This window comes from Tympanuchus pallidicinctus, unplaced genomic scaffold, assembly GCF_026119805.1.
Source record: "Tympanuchus pallidicinctus isolate F22 unplaced genomic scaffold, pur_lepc_1.0 scaffold15, whole genome shotgun sequence".
NCBI lineage: Eukaryota > Metazoa > Chordata > Aves > Galliformes > Phasianidae > Tympanuchus > Tympanuchus pallidicinctus.
Window position 1 is genome coordinate 9493701 of NW_026294669.1, and position 18902 is coordinate 9512602.

The 18902-nt window shown below is 39.7% G+C and overlaps 1 protein-coding gene across 10 annotated transcripts in view; it reads right to left on the minus strand.

Moving 5' to 3' along the window:
- KALRN (kalirin RhoGEF kinase) overlaps positions 1-18902 on the minus strand; it is a 445988-nt gene that overhangs the window by 244749 nt on the left and 182337 nt on the right. For all 10 annotated transcript variants that reach the window (XM_052676088.1, XM_052676076.1, XM_052676075.1 and 7 more), the window contains 2 exons: positions 17933-18125; positions 14487-14999 (listed from right to left, as the gene is read on the minus strand). In XM_052676088.1, the coding sequence (XP_052532048.1) occupies positions 14487-14999; positions 17933-18125 (706 nt within the window). The remainder of the gene's footprint in view (positions 1-14486; positions 15000-17932; positions 18126-18902) is intronic.

The following is an 18902-nucleotide window of genomic DNA, read 5'->3' on the forward strand; positions in this document are numbered from 1 at the left end:
TACTAGAAAATCCAGGTTAAGCGTTAGACCAAACAGCAGGTCTCCAGCTGGTCAAGAGCAAGTCCTATGGAGAAAGAAGGGGACCACATACTTTCCCTGGATTTGTAACATCTGGCAGGCTAGTGAGAACAGTGTAAGAACAGCTGTTTGGGAACATAGAAGAAACACACGAATACCAAACAGCATGTCTGCAGATTGTGTGCTGCCCTGCCCTACCTCCTATAAAATGAGATTTATTATGCTTCAAATAATAACCTCTGCTCTCCAGCTTTTGACAGAGCTCACTGTGGAAAAAAACATGGAAAAAAAAAATGAGCGAAGCATCCCACCTCAGCTCCCCTGGTAAGAAAGCGAATCAGAAACATTCTGCCTCCATTACTGAGCTCTTTGAATGATCTCAGACTCAAGAGTAGTTCATACATGTTTGTTTTTACGTCAACATTGGCCTTTAAATTTAAAAATTCTCCTCCCACAGATTAAACCTTTTCTATTGTGAACAAGGAAGGGCAGTATTCTTCCCTGTTTTTCTTCAGTATAAATAGAGTGAACAAATCCCACTCTTTTAGCCTTTCCTCAGAAGTTACACATCTTCTCACAGCATTTGTTCTAGTTGATGGCCATCTTCTGATGCAAGGTAAGGTACTAATAGGATGTTAATTTTTTTTTCCAACAGAAATAGTCCAGTTGGTGCCATCCAGGCTTACCTGTGCAGTGCTTCTGACCTCAGTTTTAGAAAAGAACATCAACAGCTACTGAATCAACATCAGTACTTCCTGCATTGCCTGGCTTTTACTCTTGATCACCTCCTGCCTAAGTGTTGTCAAAGAACAATTCAACAACTTGAGAACAACTCAAGCTATGTTCCAAATCAGAAGAGCAAATTCAAAACCACTCAGAAAGAAATACAAGCAGAGTTAATAAACTCCAGTTAGTCTCACATGTAAAGCAACAGGCATAAAAATATTCTCACACTATGCTTCCATATGCTGCTAAGAAAGAAAAAAACATGTCACTAATCTTAAAAAATTAAAAATAAGGGTGTCTGTATTTGAGTAAGTGACAGATTAATTACATGCCACGCAAAAAAAACAAATAACATACTCCACCATAACAGTGCTTTTTGATCTGTTTCCAGTTTGTAAATGTTGTAAAGTTTTTCAAGGCAAATGTTTAGCAAATCAATATCTGTGAACAATAAACCCACTTTATTGAATGTGATCTACTGAGAAATTTCATGTCCAAGTGAAAAACTACTGGAGATTAGCCCGTACAGGCTATTAGAGAAACATCCACATGTGAGCTCATATGAATTTTGGATTTTCAAAATTACTCAGCCAGTATTAAATTGACTAATCTACAACAGAAAGTGGAAAGTTCCATTCTAAGGCCATTTAAGGCTAAGCAAGCTCATTTTCATATGCTTCCACAACATAAATAAAGAAATAACACACATAGAGAGCAGTAAATGCCAGAACCACTGTATTGAGTTTACAAAGTTTCCAACTGCAGGGTCTATACTTATGTCATTAAGTGAATTCACAACAGCACAACTGAAAATAAATCAAGTCATATCCCTCATATCCTTTCCAATTGAATTTAGCCAGTACTTGAACAAAAAAGAGTACCAGGCAACATATGTCTGATATGTACACAACCTATAATGATGCAGAGAAAGATAGTACTGTAAAGATTCACATCAGCTACCTTGGTAAAAGATAAGCAATCAAAAGTATTCCTTACTGACCCCAAAGAAGGATCTTACAGTTTCATCACAACAGGCCTCCTGTACACCTGGAAAAGGCTAAAAATCACACACATGAGGGGAGATGTTAGTCTTCCACTGTAAAAGAGTCTGCAGTGCATCAAACCATCTCCTTTATCTGGAAAACAAGCTGAGATGAAATAGGACTCCTAGCTGATGGGCAGGGTTTGGAAGGGCCCAGGTGAAGCTGATTAGGGCTATTAATGCCCATTAGTAAATCAAAGCTACTGAGAAGAGGGGCTGCTAAAAGAATGGGCCATTCCTTAGCAGGACTGTGCTGGCCTAGAGTAATTTTTTGAGAATTTCTGATGAAACTCTTGATGAAAGCTACTTCAACAAACAACCAAAAAAATTCCATCAATGAAATTTCTATTAAAAAAAAAGTCTTGATTATATCAAAATGCCTGAAGGCTTAAAATAGCACTCAGCATGCTTGTAAGTGCTTTGCTAAATCAGGGCCTAAATGCAAAGTTGTGTTTGCCTCTTGTTTACAGGCAGTGAAGGACAAGCTAATATTTCCACCACATCTTTCTTTTTCACGTATGTTCCGAACAGTAACAGCCCGGGCAAACTGGTATCCTGCCAATGGGGCCAATTTACACCAGCTGAAGATTCAGACCTGCAGCTGTATTTGTGTAACCTCAATGCTGCATGAACACAGTTTTTCCATTATGGATATCTGTATATGTGATTCATAGAGTACTGTAAGCTTAAGCTATGGCACATTGAACTATTCCAGACAATAAGCACAAATGTCATCCCCACTAGAAAATTAGCGAGATGTGTGATGTGACAAATAGCATTGTACTAATGGCAGAGCACCATTTCTAACACACTCACAATGAGCTTTCCTACCAAATACCAGCAAAAGAGTGATGTGTTTTTCTCCTGACAGATACCAAGCCACAGTCATGCACAAACTAAGGCGTGAGATTCCTATAACACTGACTAGAGAAGCAATAATTTTATTGCTGAAGATGGGAGAAAATTACAGATACTGAATACATAAATATGACTAATCTGGGTGTATATCATGCATCCATGCATTTGCATCACTTTTTAGAACTACTGTGCCTTTCCATCACATTAAGAGGCACCAAACACTCAGGCATTCTTGGAAAGAATTTTCTGTTCCTCAGAATAGAAACTGCCTAGGTGCACATTAATGCACTGGCTGGGTAGGAAATGTAATATCAAAAGAGAAAAATAAACAGCACTCAGATGAACAGAAAAAAAAACCAATACAAATTATGAAGAATTCAGAGTGGGTCCCCCAGATGAGGAAGCCTTCCTATCAATGTTCTGGGAAATACTTAGTAAACACAACTCAGGTGAAAAAGCTGTATGAGCTGAGTGACTTTATAGGCTCTGGTTCTACTCCCTGCATTGTGTGTGACATTCCTGTGACTCCAAATAGCTGCCTCTACAGCCAGAGCAGCCAGGCAGATGTTTAGTGCTTTGCATCAGAAGCATGGCATTTCCCTTATGGAAGTACCCATGTCTAAGGACCAGAGATACAGCTGTGAGATAATCATATGTTTAACTTCCAACAAGTCATGAAATGCTGGGGATGCAGCTGGCACCTCTGTACAGGGTGTAGGGGCTTCTAACAGTCGTGCTTGCCTGTGCCCATGTGTGGCTGTGCAGCAGGGTGGGAGGAGGAGGCTGTGAGATGTCCCCAGCTGGGAAAACCACCACACAGCAGAGCCCAATCATCACATCAAAATGTCAGCCACAGAAACACCTACACAGCACCTGGGAAAGAAAATGGCAGCTGTTGATGGCTGGAGATACTCTCTGTTGGGTGCTTCTATGGCATGGAGGCAGGGACACACCTAAGGGATCATGGGTGACCTGTGCTGGGGCAGGAACACAGCAGGAAGATGTCAAGAATCAAAGTGTAGCTCTATCAGTGGCAGAAAGAAACTTGTGCACACATTATTACTGACCTCCTCAGCTGCCTGCCACATCACCAGAAGTATTTTGATGACATATTATAAACCATGACAAACAGGCTGCCCAGGGAGGTGGTGGAATCACCATACCTGGAGGTGTTCAAGAAATGTGGAGATGTGGCACTGATGGATGTGGAGACGTGGCTAACATATGATATATTTTCAAAGATCCCAAGTTCTGCCAAGCATGGACTATTTATAGCATTTTATCCAGGCCAGAAAGACATTCATTTAATAATAATCACATATGAACATCTAAAAGATGCTTCACAGTAGTCTGTTAACCTCATGCACAGTGTAATTGCATTATTTCCTGACAGCTAGGCTCTTAGCACCTAACCTACTTGAGGTTCAAAGCAGTAAATAAAAAAGCTGCTTTCTTCTTCTTTTTTTTTTTTTTTTTTTTTTTTTTTGTCCTATATACATTGGCTTCCCCTCTTTTTTCTATATGCATAGGCTTTCTTGCCCTTTAGAACATTGGGGTTTTCTTGCCATCTTTCATTAAAGAAGAACTTCTTGGTTATAATATCCTACATTCATCCTTAAAAATGAGTTTTAAGTCTGTATTCAGATACCAAAACTCTTTCTCTTGCCATACTGATTAGGGGAGCATTCCTCTGCCTCCTAGTGGAGCCAAGTTATGGAAGCTGAAACTGCCTCAAAATGCTCTATATCAAAATTGGCAACAGAAATTAAAGAGGAAATTTGTGCAAATGCAAAAAAAAATTTCTATCAGAACATACTGCCTCCAATTATTTTTGGATCCATTCTAACGCTCATGGAGGAAGCAAGAGGAATAGCAACTGCATATCCAATGTCAGCAGCAGGAAACTACAAATAGTACAGCACACCATGTTCCAGTTCCAGCAGCAGCAGCTTCAGAACTATTTCCTTACAGTGAGGCATGGACACACGGCGAGGTGATTGCTGCCAGAGTTAGGAAACAAAGCAGGAACTATGCCATCACTCAGCTAATTCTGCTCTCTTGTTCTGAAAGGTCACAGTCGTGCTGGATGATCCACTGCAAGTTGGATAGTAAGTGCTATAGGCTGCTATAACTGTGTTATAGGGTGCACTTAGCAGTGAGGGGTGCACTTAGGGGTGAGTGAGTTGTTATTGTTTTCATATTCTCATCAAAAAGATCAGGTTCATTTCCAAGTGCCTTGATGGCAGCATTTTTAGCTGCCCACAAAGAAAAAGAAAATAACATGGATTTCCTGGCACAAGGCAGTATGAATTAACACAAAAAGATGGAAAGCACTGAAATATGTATTTCACACATCAGACCAGGACTCCCACTTTAGGACAGCACTGTGGTGTGACAGGAGGGAAGGCAGTTAACACCTGTGGTTTGTAATTCCTTGTTTTTTACTTTGAACTTTGCATTCCTTGTACTTTCGTTGTGCTCCAAACCTGATCCAGTAGTCCATCTCTCGCAGATGATTGCCCCTCTTAATGGGCAGCTGTCCTTATCTAAAAAATCAGCACCACAAATGCCTTCAGAACATTCTTATGCTCTTTGCTTGTGGAGGCTGTTCTCAATCCAGTCGTGAAACTGCTATGGAAAGAAGGTTACATCCTCTGATCTGTCAAACCAGTAACAGACTCACTGCAGCAGAAGCAGAAATATCCATGTCAGCCTCCAAAAGGTGTACTGTCCCTTCCTCCACAAGGAAGGAAATGATGGTTGCAACATTCACCATTAGAACAACTTCCATTGGGAAGATTGCTGATGAATATTTATCTAATTACCTCTACTGCTCTGCTCAGCAAGCAAGGCAATCCCACACCTCCTCAAACCAGATGGCAAAAACGGGTTGATAGCTACTTTCAGTTGTAGGAGCCACACAGCGCAGTTGGTGCGTACTTCTGAATTCATTCTGTTGTTATTAGCTTTGTCCCCAAACTTTCTGCTCGTGGATGGAAGGGCAGAAAAGCAAATGTTCATTGTGCAATTGGTGTACAGAGGAAGACCCCCTGCATCCTTTCCTGATAGAAAAGAAAATAGCAGGATCGAGGCTTGACACTGTGAAAGAGCTGGAAGCTCCTTTGGAACATCGCTAATAAAGAAGACATTTTGATTTTACAATCCAATTAGCATAAATGAGCTCTGTTTGTGCTTTGAGGGGAGTTAAAAACTTTTATAATGATGTCCTGATCTTGCAAAATCTGTTCTTTCCTACAGATATCAAGGACAGGATCTTATTAAGCGTGACCAGCAGTGGTCAAAGTAATGAACAGTTCCCACAGAGCCCAACATGATTACTTCCCACTCTGGCAACTCTTCTCTTTAGATTGGGGGCAACAAATTGAGGATGGCATCAGCAACCTGCCAGAAGTCTACTTCATATTAAACAGAGCAGATGTCAGCTAGCTACATCTTTAATTCAGAGCTATAGCCTGCAAGGATTGCAAGTCCCAGCATGCAGGTTTCTGAAAGGAGACATACAGGATACACAAGATTCATCTTTCTTTTATAAATGAAGGTATTTGAAAATAATTTATCCCAAAGAGATATTTCCCCACAGTTCCCAAATAATTCCTTCATCATGTCCATGACTTGGTGAGGGTGACTGCAGATTATATACAGTTTAGCTGCACCCTCAGAGTCTACTACAGTGGAAGGTGTTGATCCTACTCCAAAATCCTTTTAGCACACGATGTTTGTGCTCATATGAAGTAGCATATTCACAGTACTATACTAAAGCAATTCAAAGCATGCATGGATGTATATCTGTATTCAGCAGGAATGCTCCCATAGCTTTACAACTGCAATGGCATTTTTTCAGCTGAAAAGCTGCATTTCTTTGCTGTAAACACCCAACATGTAGACAGATTCAGTATGTTTCTGTGCTAGGTTCAGCAAAAATGTGCATTTAACTATTGCTTGTGCACCCAGCTCAGTCCCATGTTTGTACATCATCCATATAATTAATCTTTCAGTGTTTTAGGATTTGATACTGCAAGACACTGTCTGCCAGTTCAACAATTTAGGGAGTTATCTGCACCTATTTTCTGTGTGCAGCCTGATATTATCAATTCTGCCAGAGCAAATACTTCATGTTGAACATGGGACTTGTCCTCTCTGTTGTCATTTTCATTTCAGAGTGAGTTTAAATACAAAGGATGGCACAAGAATAACAGGAATGATAGTAAATCCTCAAAAATCTTCTATGCACATGGCAGATTATTTGGACTGAAAGTTGACTTTCTATCCCCACACTGACATCCTAAGCCTGATTGTACGAAAGACAAGGAAAGCCATCCAATAAGAATTTCTACACTATAAATGGTACCATATACCAAGGGAAACTTCAGGATATAGAATAAAGGTGTTTGTTGTTTGTTTTTTTAACCAGCAGTACAAGGAAGTAGACACCAGATACAGAAACAAGGTTCTGGGAGAGATCAGACACCATGTGCTCTGCGCAAGAGTACATATGTAAGAGAAAAGGTAGAGAAAAAGAAGATAAGCAATTTAAAATAGGTTAAGTTACTACTAAATGCTGCAATTAAGCAAGTTCTGTTCATGTAGACAACTATTCCGTTTCAGATCCATAAATACAGAAATCTGTATATTTCTTCTAGGGCTTAAAAATAAAACCTGTTGTGTCACGAACATGTTCAAAATCTGTTTTTCTTCCATGAGGAGTATTACAAGTGCAGGCAAATCAGGGTGCCCATAGTGTTGCAGATGTGCACTTACATAACTGGAATATTGCAGAGGGCACCAGCACAGACAGCTGGAAGTAGGGTCCCACTTCTGTAAGTGGGTGGCAAAGCTGCCAATCCAGACATCAGTAAGTCTGGTGCCAGAGACAGCAGCTAGAAAAGTGGCTACACAGATTCCAGAGTAGTTCGAAAGCACGTGGCTCCTGCAAGTGGGGCTCTAAGAGCACACACTTTCTGTATAGCTAACAGTAGAACTCTCAGAGAGACCACGAGGGTCTTCCTTTAACACCAAAGGAAGATAAGACTGCCTGTGCTTTACAAGATTGGGCCTCTGCTTCCTTAGCAGACACCACAAGAAGACCTCAAAATGCTATCAGGTCAGGGGATGCAAATAAAACTAGCCTGTAAGTGAGTGGCTACACCCGATAAACAGGGAAGCAGCTGCTTTGGGCTGAAAGGGCTACGTATCAACAAGTCAGGCCCTTTTGATCTCTGAGAACTCTTTATATGGAGCTATATGTAAGGGATTTCATTTGTGTTTAGCTTGATTACTCTTCTAACAAAACTCCCTGTAAACACATGCATCTTTACAAACACAGACTTCAGGTTTGTGCCTCTCTGAGGCAGCATCTGTACCTCAAGCCACCATCCTTTGTACCGGCATTCAGGATGGGCTAAGAATGAAAGTAGCATGCTCCAATGAGCCTGACATAGACTCTCAGTCAAGTGTTTCTGCAGAAGACACTAAGCTTATCGACTCCTTTTATTAAGGAAGTCTTAGGGAGCTTGCCTCAGGTCTAACAACACCCCCCGTGTTCAAAATCTCCTGGAAAGCTCCTTACTGTGATGCTCACTTACTGCGCTGTTGTGATATCCATGGTATAAGTACTTAGATGGAAAATCCAGGGCACGCTGAGTTCTGTACACCAGCGCGGTGTTCGTGTAACTTCAATGAAATCTAAATCCTACACAAAAATCCATTGCTAATCCATGCTTATTATACCAGCATGATTATTACTGTTAACAGTTAAATACCGTTCATTCAATAACAAATCCTTTCCCAGTGAAACAGCACAGAGGCAGATATATTTCTCCTTGGTGTGAAAAGCTAAGGACATGCTCTCGTTATTATCCTGATTCTGATTTTTTCCCCTCTTAATATGCCTTCTCCTCAGCCCTAATTACCCACCTCCCAGAACTCACTTTGCATTAATTTCACATGGCAGATCCCTCCGACAGCTTCTCAGTACTTTCCTCATTGGTTTCCCACTCTCACTCCCCGGGACACATCTCCTTTCCAGTAATTTCTAAACCACCATTTCACACAAAATCTTTGAGGTAATTGTGTAGAAAGCACGTAGAAGAGATCAAAGAAAGCAAGTGCTTCCAGCAGTGAGATGAGAGGTGAAGTGGTCCTTCACTGAGTGGATTTTATGTCAGTTCAAGCAGTCTGTCCCAGGTGCTGTACCTTTTTGCATTACATAAATCCATAAGAGTTAATGTGACATAGTATAAATAGGAAAGTTCTGCCATCTACTTCTGGATCAGTTCAGAGTGTTTAGAAGAAGGAAAAAAAGAGATGAAAGGCTATAAGGAAGGAGGTGAAAATATTGATCTTTCTAATCTTTCTAATGTTGCTCTTCCATAAAGTCAGCTAAGACAATTTTTTTAGAAATACTTCCCCAAACAGAGTCACTTGACTAAAGGAGCCGTTACAATTCCTCTGCTTAATGGACTGTAATAAAATAAACTGCATCCTATTAGCTAGAAGGATCATATCATCAGATTTGTAATGCATTTTATTACAGAATATGTAGCATCATAATTTTGGAGAGCAGTATAAAAGGAAGTAATATATGAAACGGTTAATGTCGATATGTATCATGCAGTCACAAATACACTTCTCTAAAACAGCAAAATATCCACGTTGCTTTCTTACTACCACTTTTCTTTACCTAACCAAATGGATAGTTTATACATTTTGCATTCTGTTTTTCCATTAAAATTATCCTGCATCTTTTTAGACAACAAGCAGCTTTTTGAGCTTTCATTCATTCTGAGAAACGTAAACTTTTAGTAGGTGCAATAGTCCAATAATGGTGTAAGCATGGTTCTAATACTCAGATCAGACACTCACTGGATATTCTCTCATTAGCTTTATCATGGAGCTAGAGGTTCTCTGTGTTTTTTTTAGATTCTGTATGGTGTTAAGTTTGACTTTGAACCAGGAACTTTACCTAGTACTTCAGATTAACTGCAAATGAATATCCTGCTCAGCGGTGTTTTCTCCTTCAGGAACCAAATGCCCCATTATTTATTTGACTGCATGGAGACTGAGTCGAATAGAGACAATCTGGTAGAGCAGCTCTTACTATTCCCTTATTTAAGCAGACTGGTCAGAGGGAAAGCCTTAAAGAAGTACTGCTCGTGAGGAATTTTATCACGTTCTAATCACTCTGATACTCACTAAAAAATTCCCATCCTCCAATATTGGTCACAAATTCTGCAAAATGGGTGCAACAGCCGTGGTGCAATAGGCAGGGCTGTGCTTTTCAAAGAAAGATTTAATATGGATGAGGCAGAAGGTTTTGAGTGCAAGCCTGCTGCTTTGCTGCCCACTGAAGACTTGATGTGGCCAGTGGTTTGCCACTAGACTTTCCAAAAAGCTGGCCCTATCCAAACAAAATGTTTCTCCCACCACAAGCTTCCAGTGAAATTCACTCATTGCATTTTCCACCCCCATTGCCAGACTCCCATTGGAGTCTGTTCTATGGATTCTGCGGGAAGGCAGCAAGGAGAAGAGGAGATGGGGTACACACGACCATGCAGGTTCTCCTCTGGTGAGCACCTCTAGGTGCTCATTAGAGGCTGACCCTGATCAGAAAGAACAGCCTGTTCTTTCTTTGCTCTGGTGTTAGTGTTACAGGTTTGCCATAGAGATCCTAAGTTCAGTCCAACTGATGACAACGTTGCACATATTTAATGTGGACAACACTGATTATACCATAACTGTTTTTCATTCACATGCATGCAGGGGTAGTAAAATTGATATGGAACAAACTCAAAATGATGGGGAAATTCCTACAAAAGTGAATTTGGATGCCAGTTACAAATGATTTCCAGAAGGGCTGGAAAGCCCAGATTGTAGAAATAATTTTTTGTCTTTTCTTGGTATTTATTCAAGCACAAAACATGTGGACTGTTGCCTGAATTCTTCTCCCTGTCCAAATTTCAACCAACCAATTAACATTTCTCGGATAGTTACAATAGTTGGATCTACGTTCATTGTGGTTTTTTGTTTTATGCAGTAATCAGTTTGGACTGGACTACATTTATTCATATTACTGATTGCTAAAATATTTTCCTTGTTACCCAGTAAAAACACAGTGAAGGCTCAGTTCTAGTTTCAAAATTATGTACATATATATGTATGTACGTATATTATCTGGTGGGGAATGAATTTGTTGAGCAGTGAGGGTTGGAGCTGCACTCACAGCTGAAATGTGTTATTTATCAGCAGATCTTCACAGTCAGCACTGCACAGCATGTGAACTTCCTTGCACCACTCTGCCAAAGCTCCCCATGGCTGACCTGCTTGCTGGCTTGAGCTTCAGGGAGCTCCCAGCCTCCAGCTGGTGATTCCATTTCTGTGCTGCCTGTGCCTTTGGCGGAACCCAGCTTTGCCTTTCCTTCTGCCCCAGCACAAGATAAGAAAATGCCAAAGGTGTCTCTCTCCCACTGGTTTGAGTGGGAGAAGCCTGGAGTGTGACTGCTGCTGCCCCCTCCTTTTATTTACTGATAGATCTTCTATAAGCTGTAATACTTGTAGTTTGAATGATCCATTTGTCCAGCCACTGACTGTCATTTATAAAAGTTCCTACAGAGAGGCTCTACAAAGAAAAAAAAAAAGTGAACTGATTTGCTGTGAACATCATGGTTTAAGAAGGAGCCTACATGAACATGCTGTGTGTTTTTCCATCTTGTGCTCCCTCCTCCCCCCTTTTTTTCCATCTTATTTTTAAGAATTTTTCAGGCAATGAGGACAGCTGAAATTTTTAAAATCAGAGGTGTCCAGAAAATGGAAAGTCCTTGTCCATTTTCACCTTACTGGGACTGGTTTCCTAAAATAACACCCAGTGAGTATACAGAATATTTTAAAAGGCCTTAAAACCTTATTTATATTCAGAATTTTATGTTGGAGTTTGAGCTTTTATGGAGTATTAGAGTTGTCATTTGATTAGCACTAAATGACATATCCAGGCTGAAGGGTGAGAGCTGTTCCTCTCCCCAGGAGACGAAGACCATCCTGGCTCAGTAGAGAGTTCAAGTGAGAAAATGGAGGTACCAGGAAACTTTAAAATTCAATACGGACAGACTGTGGTAGATATTTATACAGTGGAGACAGCTCTCAGTCTGGATTTTGCTCTGAACTTTTTATGAGACGTGTACTTTCCAGTCTCAGATGGTCAGACTACTTCAAAGAGATCTGCGAAAGGAGAACAAGTACATTAATATTTTACCTACATAACAGTCTACCTATGTGAAATGCAAAGTAAAAGGGTCTGCAGCCTTCTCTGCAAGAATGTTAGGGTGAATTTCACAAACTGGAAAGATTAAAAATACTGATTTGAGAGTATAAAGCAAAAGCAGAAGTAGCCAAGGAAAGATAAAGTGAGCTATTAAGAAAGGCCAAAGTAATAGTATGTTTAGTTATGAGAGGCAAGTGAATGAGAGGTATCTAGAAGACCAAAATGCCAGTTTTGTCAATTGGGAATTGCTCGAGACAGCCAGTATGAAGAAAGCAGGAATCATATTCTCACTGCTTCTGTCCTCACCTCAGAAGTCTCATCTACCTTCTGACTTGCCTAAACCTTACACATAACCTTCCAATAAGACACACAATGAACCCAGCTGTCGCACTGCTCAGGCTTGTATCACACCAACCATTTGTCCTTGTTCAGGAGACAGAAAGGAAAAAGTGTTTTGGAAACTTCAACAACATACAGTGATGCTGGGCAACAAGAACTTCCTGAAAACTGTTTCTATCCAAGAGCTTTCAGCTGAAAAGGTTAATAATATTGGCAAGAAATCATCATTAGAAGAATAAAAACTTCTGTTAATAAGCACTCGTCATCTGAAAAATCCCAAAGAAATTACAAATCCAAGCTGACTGAACTGCAGCCACCACTGGGAAAGACAGTATAGTCATCAGCAATCTGCTTATAGCAAGTCATGTGCAAGGAAAAGGGAGAGGAAAAAGAAATTGTAGCATTTTGAAGAATAACTACTATTATGCATTCTTGAGTGGTACTACAGTGATTCTGATTTTAGAGTCTCATCCGAATTCAAGGTTTTCCCAATAGGAGGATTGATTACACAATGATGGAGCCTTTTCAGCCACAGAATCCTTTAGAAATATTTCATAGATGCTTTGAAAACCAGTGACCTGTGCCCTTCTCTGTGCTACTGAGGATTGTATTTGCTTCCACAATGTTCTTATCCCTGACATTTAAAAATAATATTAATTTACAATTAATATTAATATAAATTGATTAAACAGATCATACTCTACTGAATGTGCCATCAGATGATATCTGCATTTCTTTTGCTGTCCCTCCTGGGCCCGGACAGACACAACAGTAAAATGATAGGCTCATACATTAAGTGAAGATGTAGAGACTGGGACTTGTGATGGATGTACAGACTAGATAAACAAGAGTCCAAGAGCTCAATACCTTTCGCTAAGAATATCCTAGTTCTGTGGCCTAGAATTTCAAATGTGAAGTAAGGACTTCTCCCAAACCACCTAATAGGATGCCAAGTACTTCTGTGTTGAAAAGGAGAAACTGCCAAGATTCCAGCATGACATAGTTTTCTAAAATAAATTCACTGAAACTGGTACCTGCAAATGCTTCCAGCGGCAAAGAGAAGATGAACAGTAGTAGGAAGATTGCGTTATTGTGCATTGCTGAAATTTGAAGGGGTTGTTGTGTATGAAACCTTATTATGGAGCTCTGTTTTTCATCCAGTCTTTCCAACAAGTGAGGCAAATTTCTATGTTTTGCTTGTAGAGAACTTCCTATCTGCTACAGGTTCCCAAATGAGTATCTCCTAAGGAGAGAGGGGATGGGGAGGTAGCTGCAGCAATACAGCACACTTGCTAAAGTACAGCTTCCTAAAGCCATGTTATTCACCAGTGGTTCTGCTCTATGTTCTTTTGTGCACCGTATTTCATTTTGCAACCAACTATGTGCTTTCCAGGCTGATACACTGCATTACAAATGTCTAAGAATGACCAAGTCACATTGCAATCTCTGTGGATAATTTAATGTTCAACAGTTTTCAAGTTAGGTCTTGTGATGATGAACAGAAATCTTGGCCACTGATTCATTGTCAGGTATGAACTGAAATGCCATCCTTATGTGCTGTTTAATGCAAAACAGCCACGGTGAGTTTTGAACCCTATCATCATTTCAGAACGCTTTCTCTTGGTCTGTTTATATGTTCAATGCAAACACATTCTCAGATCTCCTGCCGCAGGAACTAAGTGGCCATGTCCTTGGTACTCAGTTCCATTGGTAAAGATTTTACCAGTTGCAACCTGATGCAGCTTCCTAGCAAAGGGAAACTGAACATGTAGTTTGGGATAACAATTAGGAGGATTTAAATGACAAATTTCCTACAGACTCACAAGAAGTGCAAGCAATAATCATAATGAATCAAACCTTAAAATCATTCTTCATTAGGCGCTGTAACGTAGGAAAATATATTCATAAATTTAGTAACAGAAACTTAAAAAATACTGATTCTTGTACTGATGTGTACCAAATGTACCCACTGTGACACAAAAAAAAAAAAAAGCAGATTAATTTTCATCAGAAGTGATATAGACAGGTTACTTTATGGATGTCATTATGCATGCTACATCCAACAATTAGTTCAGTCAATTTGGTTTACGAGTCATATGAAGTACATCTGCTAGCAACACGAGATTTACACCTGTGATCAATACCTCATGTGGCTAATTATAGAAAAAATGGTCACAGTGCAGTTGTGATAGTTTAGGTAAAAGTAAGAAGGAAAAGCATATTCCCTACCTTCTCAGCATCTTGTTCAAAAAGTCGAAGTTGAAAGCACTGGTCTAGTTTCAACTTGCGGACATGCCACATCTGATGTAAGTGTTGCCGGGTAGAATGCAGCTTGTCTAAAAGGCTGGTAATCTTTGGCACAAGACTTTGAAAATCCGCACTTCCAGGAATGCAGTTCCTACCGGAAAAACCATCGCTGCACCTTATGCACTGTAACAACCTCTGACCCTCACGGTCCAGTTCCTCCACAGGAGCCTTAATCACTTTTTTCTTAAGCTGTGTGTGCTCATCAATCAGCCTCCTGGAGCCCTCAACGTCAACTGGAAACTCCTTCCTAGCCAACATTTCCTGGAGGTCCTCCAGCCTTGATAATAAATGGATGGCACTGTTGAAAAACTCTTCCAAGGAGACACGCAGCTCTATCCATTCATCGTGGTTGTAATCCAAGGATCCTTCAAACTCATCTGTCAGTTGTGATGGGTCTACAAGTTTTGCCAGGCCTTCAACAGATACCATACTTGTCTAAAGAAGAGAAAACGACAGCATTTGAATTAGTGACTGTGACCAGAAATAATGGTGTAACCCACAAATAGCATGAGAGGATTATTTTCCTCATCAATACATAATTGCAACAACATTGCAAAAGATACTGTGGACTATGTTTAACTTTAAAGAATGAAAGGATTGAAAATGTTCCCATTAATTAGCTGTTTATAAAACAGGTAAATGATATTAAATGGTTCTGTGGCTTACGTTGCATTCAGGCTAGCGGCTGTACTGCAGCAAACATTTTGGGCACTTAAAGTAGGTATTGTGAACTGCCAAAACACACAATATGCTGGCTTTTTTTTTCTCTTCCAAATCATTCCAGTTCGCTTTTGCCACAGGCAGAGCTCTTTCACATTAGTAATTTCTAATTCAATTAAGCCAAAATCAATGCAAAAGTGAAATGTCACCGAAGTATTAACAATTAGAATTTATTGCTAATAGAAAGAATGGCTCATGAGTCCATGAATCATACACAATCAATGAGAGATGGTTTTAATTCATTTAGACTCAGTAATCAGAGATAAAGAAATGCAATGGGTGTCGGGAAAACAACTTTCAGTTTAAGGATCTGACAACTGATGTTCGTTCCCATTTATTTTAGACAAATCAATTTTTTTTTTCTGAAATATGAGCATAAAGTTTCAAATGTTATTATAGATTTTCTGTGCTGTCATTTAACACCCAAGTTGGTAGCCCTTAAAGAACTGCAGTATTCACCAGTGGCTGCACATCTACTCCCACAAAATTAGGCCTCTAAGAAATGTCAGAGTTTGTGCTCTTCAGAGGTGGATGCACCCAATAATCACAGAAATCTTGTAAATGTCATCTGTAAAGAAAAATACTTAATGTCTGTCCATTATCCTGAACTGTGTCCAAAAGAACAGACTTCCCACTGGTTTTAAGTTAATAATAGGGTTTTCTTCCAATTTTTATCCATCTGAAACTATCAGGCATTCTGCAACATATTAAGATGGGAATTCTAGAACTCTATTGAATACATGCTCAGCAGAAAGATTATTTTAGAAAAAGCTTTCAATGTTCTTTGGTTTGGTGAAAAGGGAAGAGCCAAACTATGGAAAAGTAAACATGCAGCTTCAGAGGGATCTCAAAATTCTAAACCACCAGACACTAACTCCTTGAAAAGAATTAAGCTTAGATTTTAACTGCCTGACGAGAAAAGTATCTCTCTGTGGCCAGTACCTGGCATTTCCCCTGCAGTTCTTCAAGCTAATGCAAGCATTGCTCTTACCATGCTGAGAATTTGGCATGACAATATAGCAGAAAGGCTTTTCATTAGGAGATTTCTGTAGCACATTTCTTCACTCAGATTTGTTTCTCTGAGGAGATTCTCATGAAAACAATCTTAGTTAGGCAGGTAAGTGGTAAGACAAAGTAAAAGTAACTCAGGGATCACCCATCTTTCTTCTAAAATTCACTTTAAAGAGCGCTGCCCACTATTAAAGCCTATGGCAGGAGAAATAAAAGAATCTTGAAAGCACCCCTGGATTAATGCTAACTAAGCAGCCCGACCCATTCCTCAGAATGGCAGGGCATTCTGGAATCCGCATAGGTGAACCAAACCTTGTCCTTTTTTTCTTATTATTCCGTGTCTGATGAACTGCAGGGCATGTTTCTCTTTCCAGACTGTAATGCAGAATCATTCTGCCAGAGGTTCACAATACAGTGTCCAGATCATTAGCCTCCACCATGGCCATGCTCTGTCCTGGCACAGACATAATGCTTTCATTAAGCTCAGAAACAGAAGTTGGCTAAAAAAACAGACACTGGCAACTGTTTAGTTTGTAGATGGGGTGATTCAACAGAGACTTCCATTGCCTTCCACTGCACTCACCTCCTGCTGAGTACCTTGTGTTTGATCAGAGCTGTGGGAAAGTACCAGGATTGTGAAAAGAGGGTGCATGTGTGCTGCCCCACACAAATTAAATAAATGTGAGTCATATTAACCTGTGATGCTTATTTGGTATTCACAGTTCTTATGTAGAGAGCAAGAGCTGCCATAGGGATTACTGATAAGCAGTAGCAACCACAGGAACTCTTTAAAAACAGAAGCTCATGGATAGTGGAGGCTGTATTGCAGTGGATCTGCAGGACTGAGCTTCAGAGCTGCATATTCAGGGTCTGAGTAAGAGAGCCAAATATATACTTGTTTATCAGCAAAATAAAAAAAAAAACAAACATGATTAATTAATAGCTGGGCATGATTGACATATAAGCTCTTCACATGCCTGAGCTTTGCTTTTCTTTGGGTAAGAAGCTGAAGTTCCCAGAATGCTAAAAAGCATTAAGAGAACATAGCTGGTTTGTCTTCATCAATGGCAAAGTGAGTAAAAAACTCTTTAATTATGCAGTGTTGTATATTGGTTACCTATCAGAGAGCCTGCCTGAGGCAACTTATCATTAATAAGAATTGTTTTTGTTAGCCCTGAACTGTAAATCTCAATTAAACTAAAGTGGTGACAATATATAGACAAATTTAATCTCAATGTTTTTTATTAAAAGAGCTTTTAACTGAAGTTGCATTGAGATCAGCTAACAAACTCATACCCATACATTATCAACATTTTTAATTAAAAGAGCTTTTAACTGAAGTTGCATTGAGATTAGCTAACAAACTCATACCCATACATTATCAACTAGAGAACTTTGTCTTTACTATTTTGTTTCATTTGCTGCTTGTTTGTTTGGAGTTTTTTGTTTGTTTATTGTTTGTTTTTCCTAAAATAAACACACAAAAGGCTAAATGCAACACCATCAAAAATAAAACTCACAGAAGAACCCTCACCAATGTGACCCATGGATGTGAACATCACCAAAGTGAAACAAGCACCCCACTCATTTTTTATGAGGAATAATGCTTTTCCATACAACCCTCACATGGCTCTCACCTCAAAGATGAACTTGGAACTGCCGAAGTTTGTCTTCTGCTTCTGCCAGAAATTATCAGGTTTTATAATCAGGGCAACATGAATCTCGGCAGGAAAGGCTTCTTGAAGAGTCTTTAGGAGAGGCTTGATCAAATCCCATTTTGATCCCCGCATATCAATAATAACAGTGAATCCTCGTTTACAGACATCTTCGCTGTAGGAATAAAAGCATGTCAACATAATTAATACTGAGGGCAGTCACAATGAGGTTTAACTTATCTTGCTATCATTCAGTGCTGCAGAGCAAAGGAAGAGATGATATACTTCAAAATAAAATGCAAAAGTGTACAGCACTGAGGTTATCACTTTTAAGAGTTTTGTCATAATCTAATCTACATGAAGTGTATACATTTTAATCTCATATTTCCTAAGAACAGGCAATTCAAATTTTCACCAAAATCACCTGTAGTTTCACACAATCCAAATCAGAATCAAATCTATCTATATAGTACCTGAATATATATGTGTGCAACAGATTTTGCTTTCAATTTGTTGAATTTAATTCACAATCAAAGCCAGCAAGCAGTACCCTGTGCCTTAACATTGCTGACTGCAATTTGGGTGCTTTCATTTTTAGAGGCCCCACTACGGGCTTTTTAAAAATGTGCAATTTCCAGAAAAGTGCTTGCCAATCATTCTGTGAAAGGAAGGTCTTTGCGACTCACTATGTGCACTGCTGAAATTGAGGCCCTTTTCCCTTCTGATCGATCTTCCAAATGTTGCTGGGCTTTTTATGTCTGCCGCCTTAATTTTCTGCCAGCCTGTTCTCCTTGCTTCTCAAACATTAAAGATGGCTGTCTAGCCTCATCCTTAACAATGTGCATGGAACAAGAGCACCACAGCACCATCTTGCCACATGCCTTTCCTTTTTTATTCACAAGAGAAGAGAAAAGATGAAAGAACATGTAGATTCAAGTCAAATCTGGGCAGC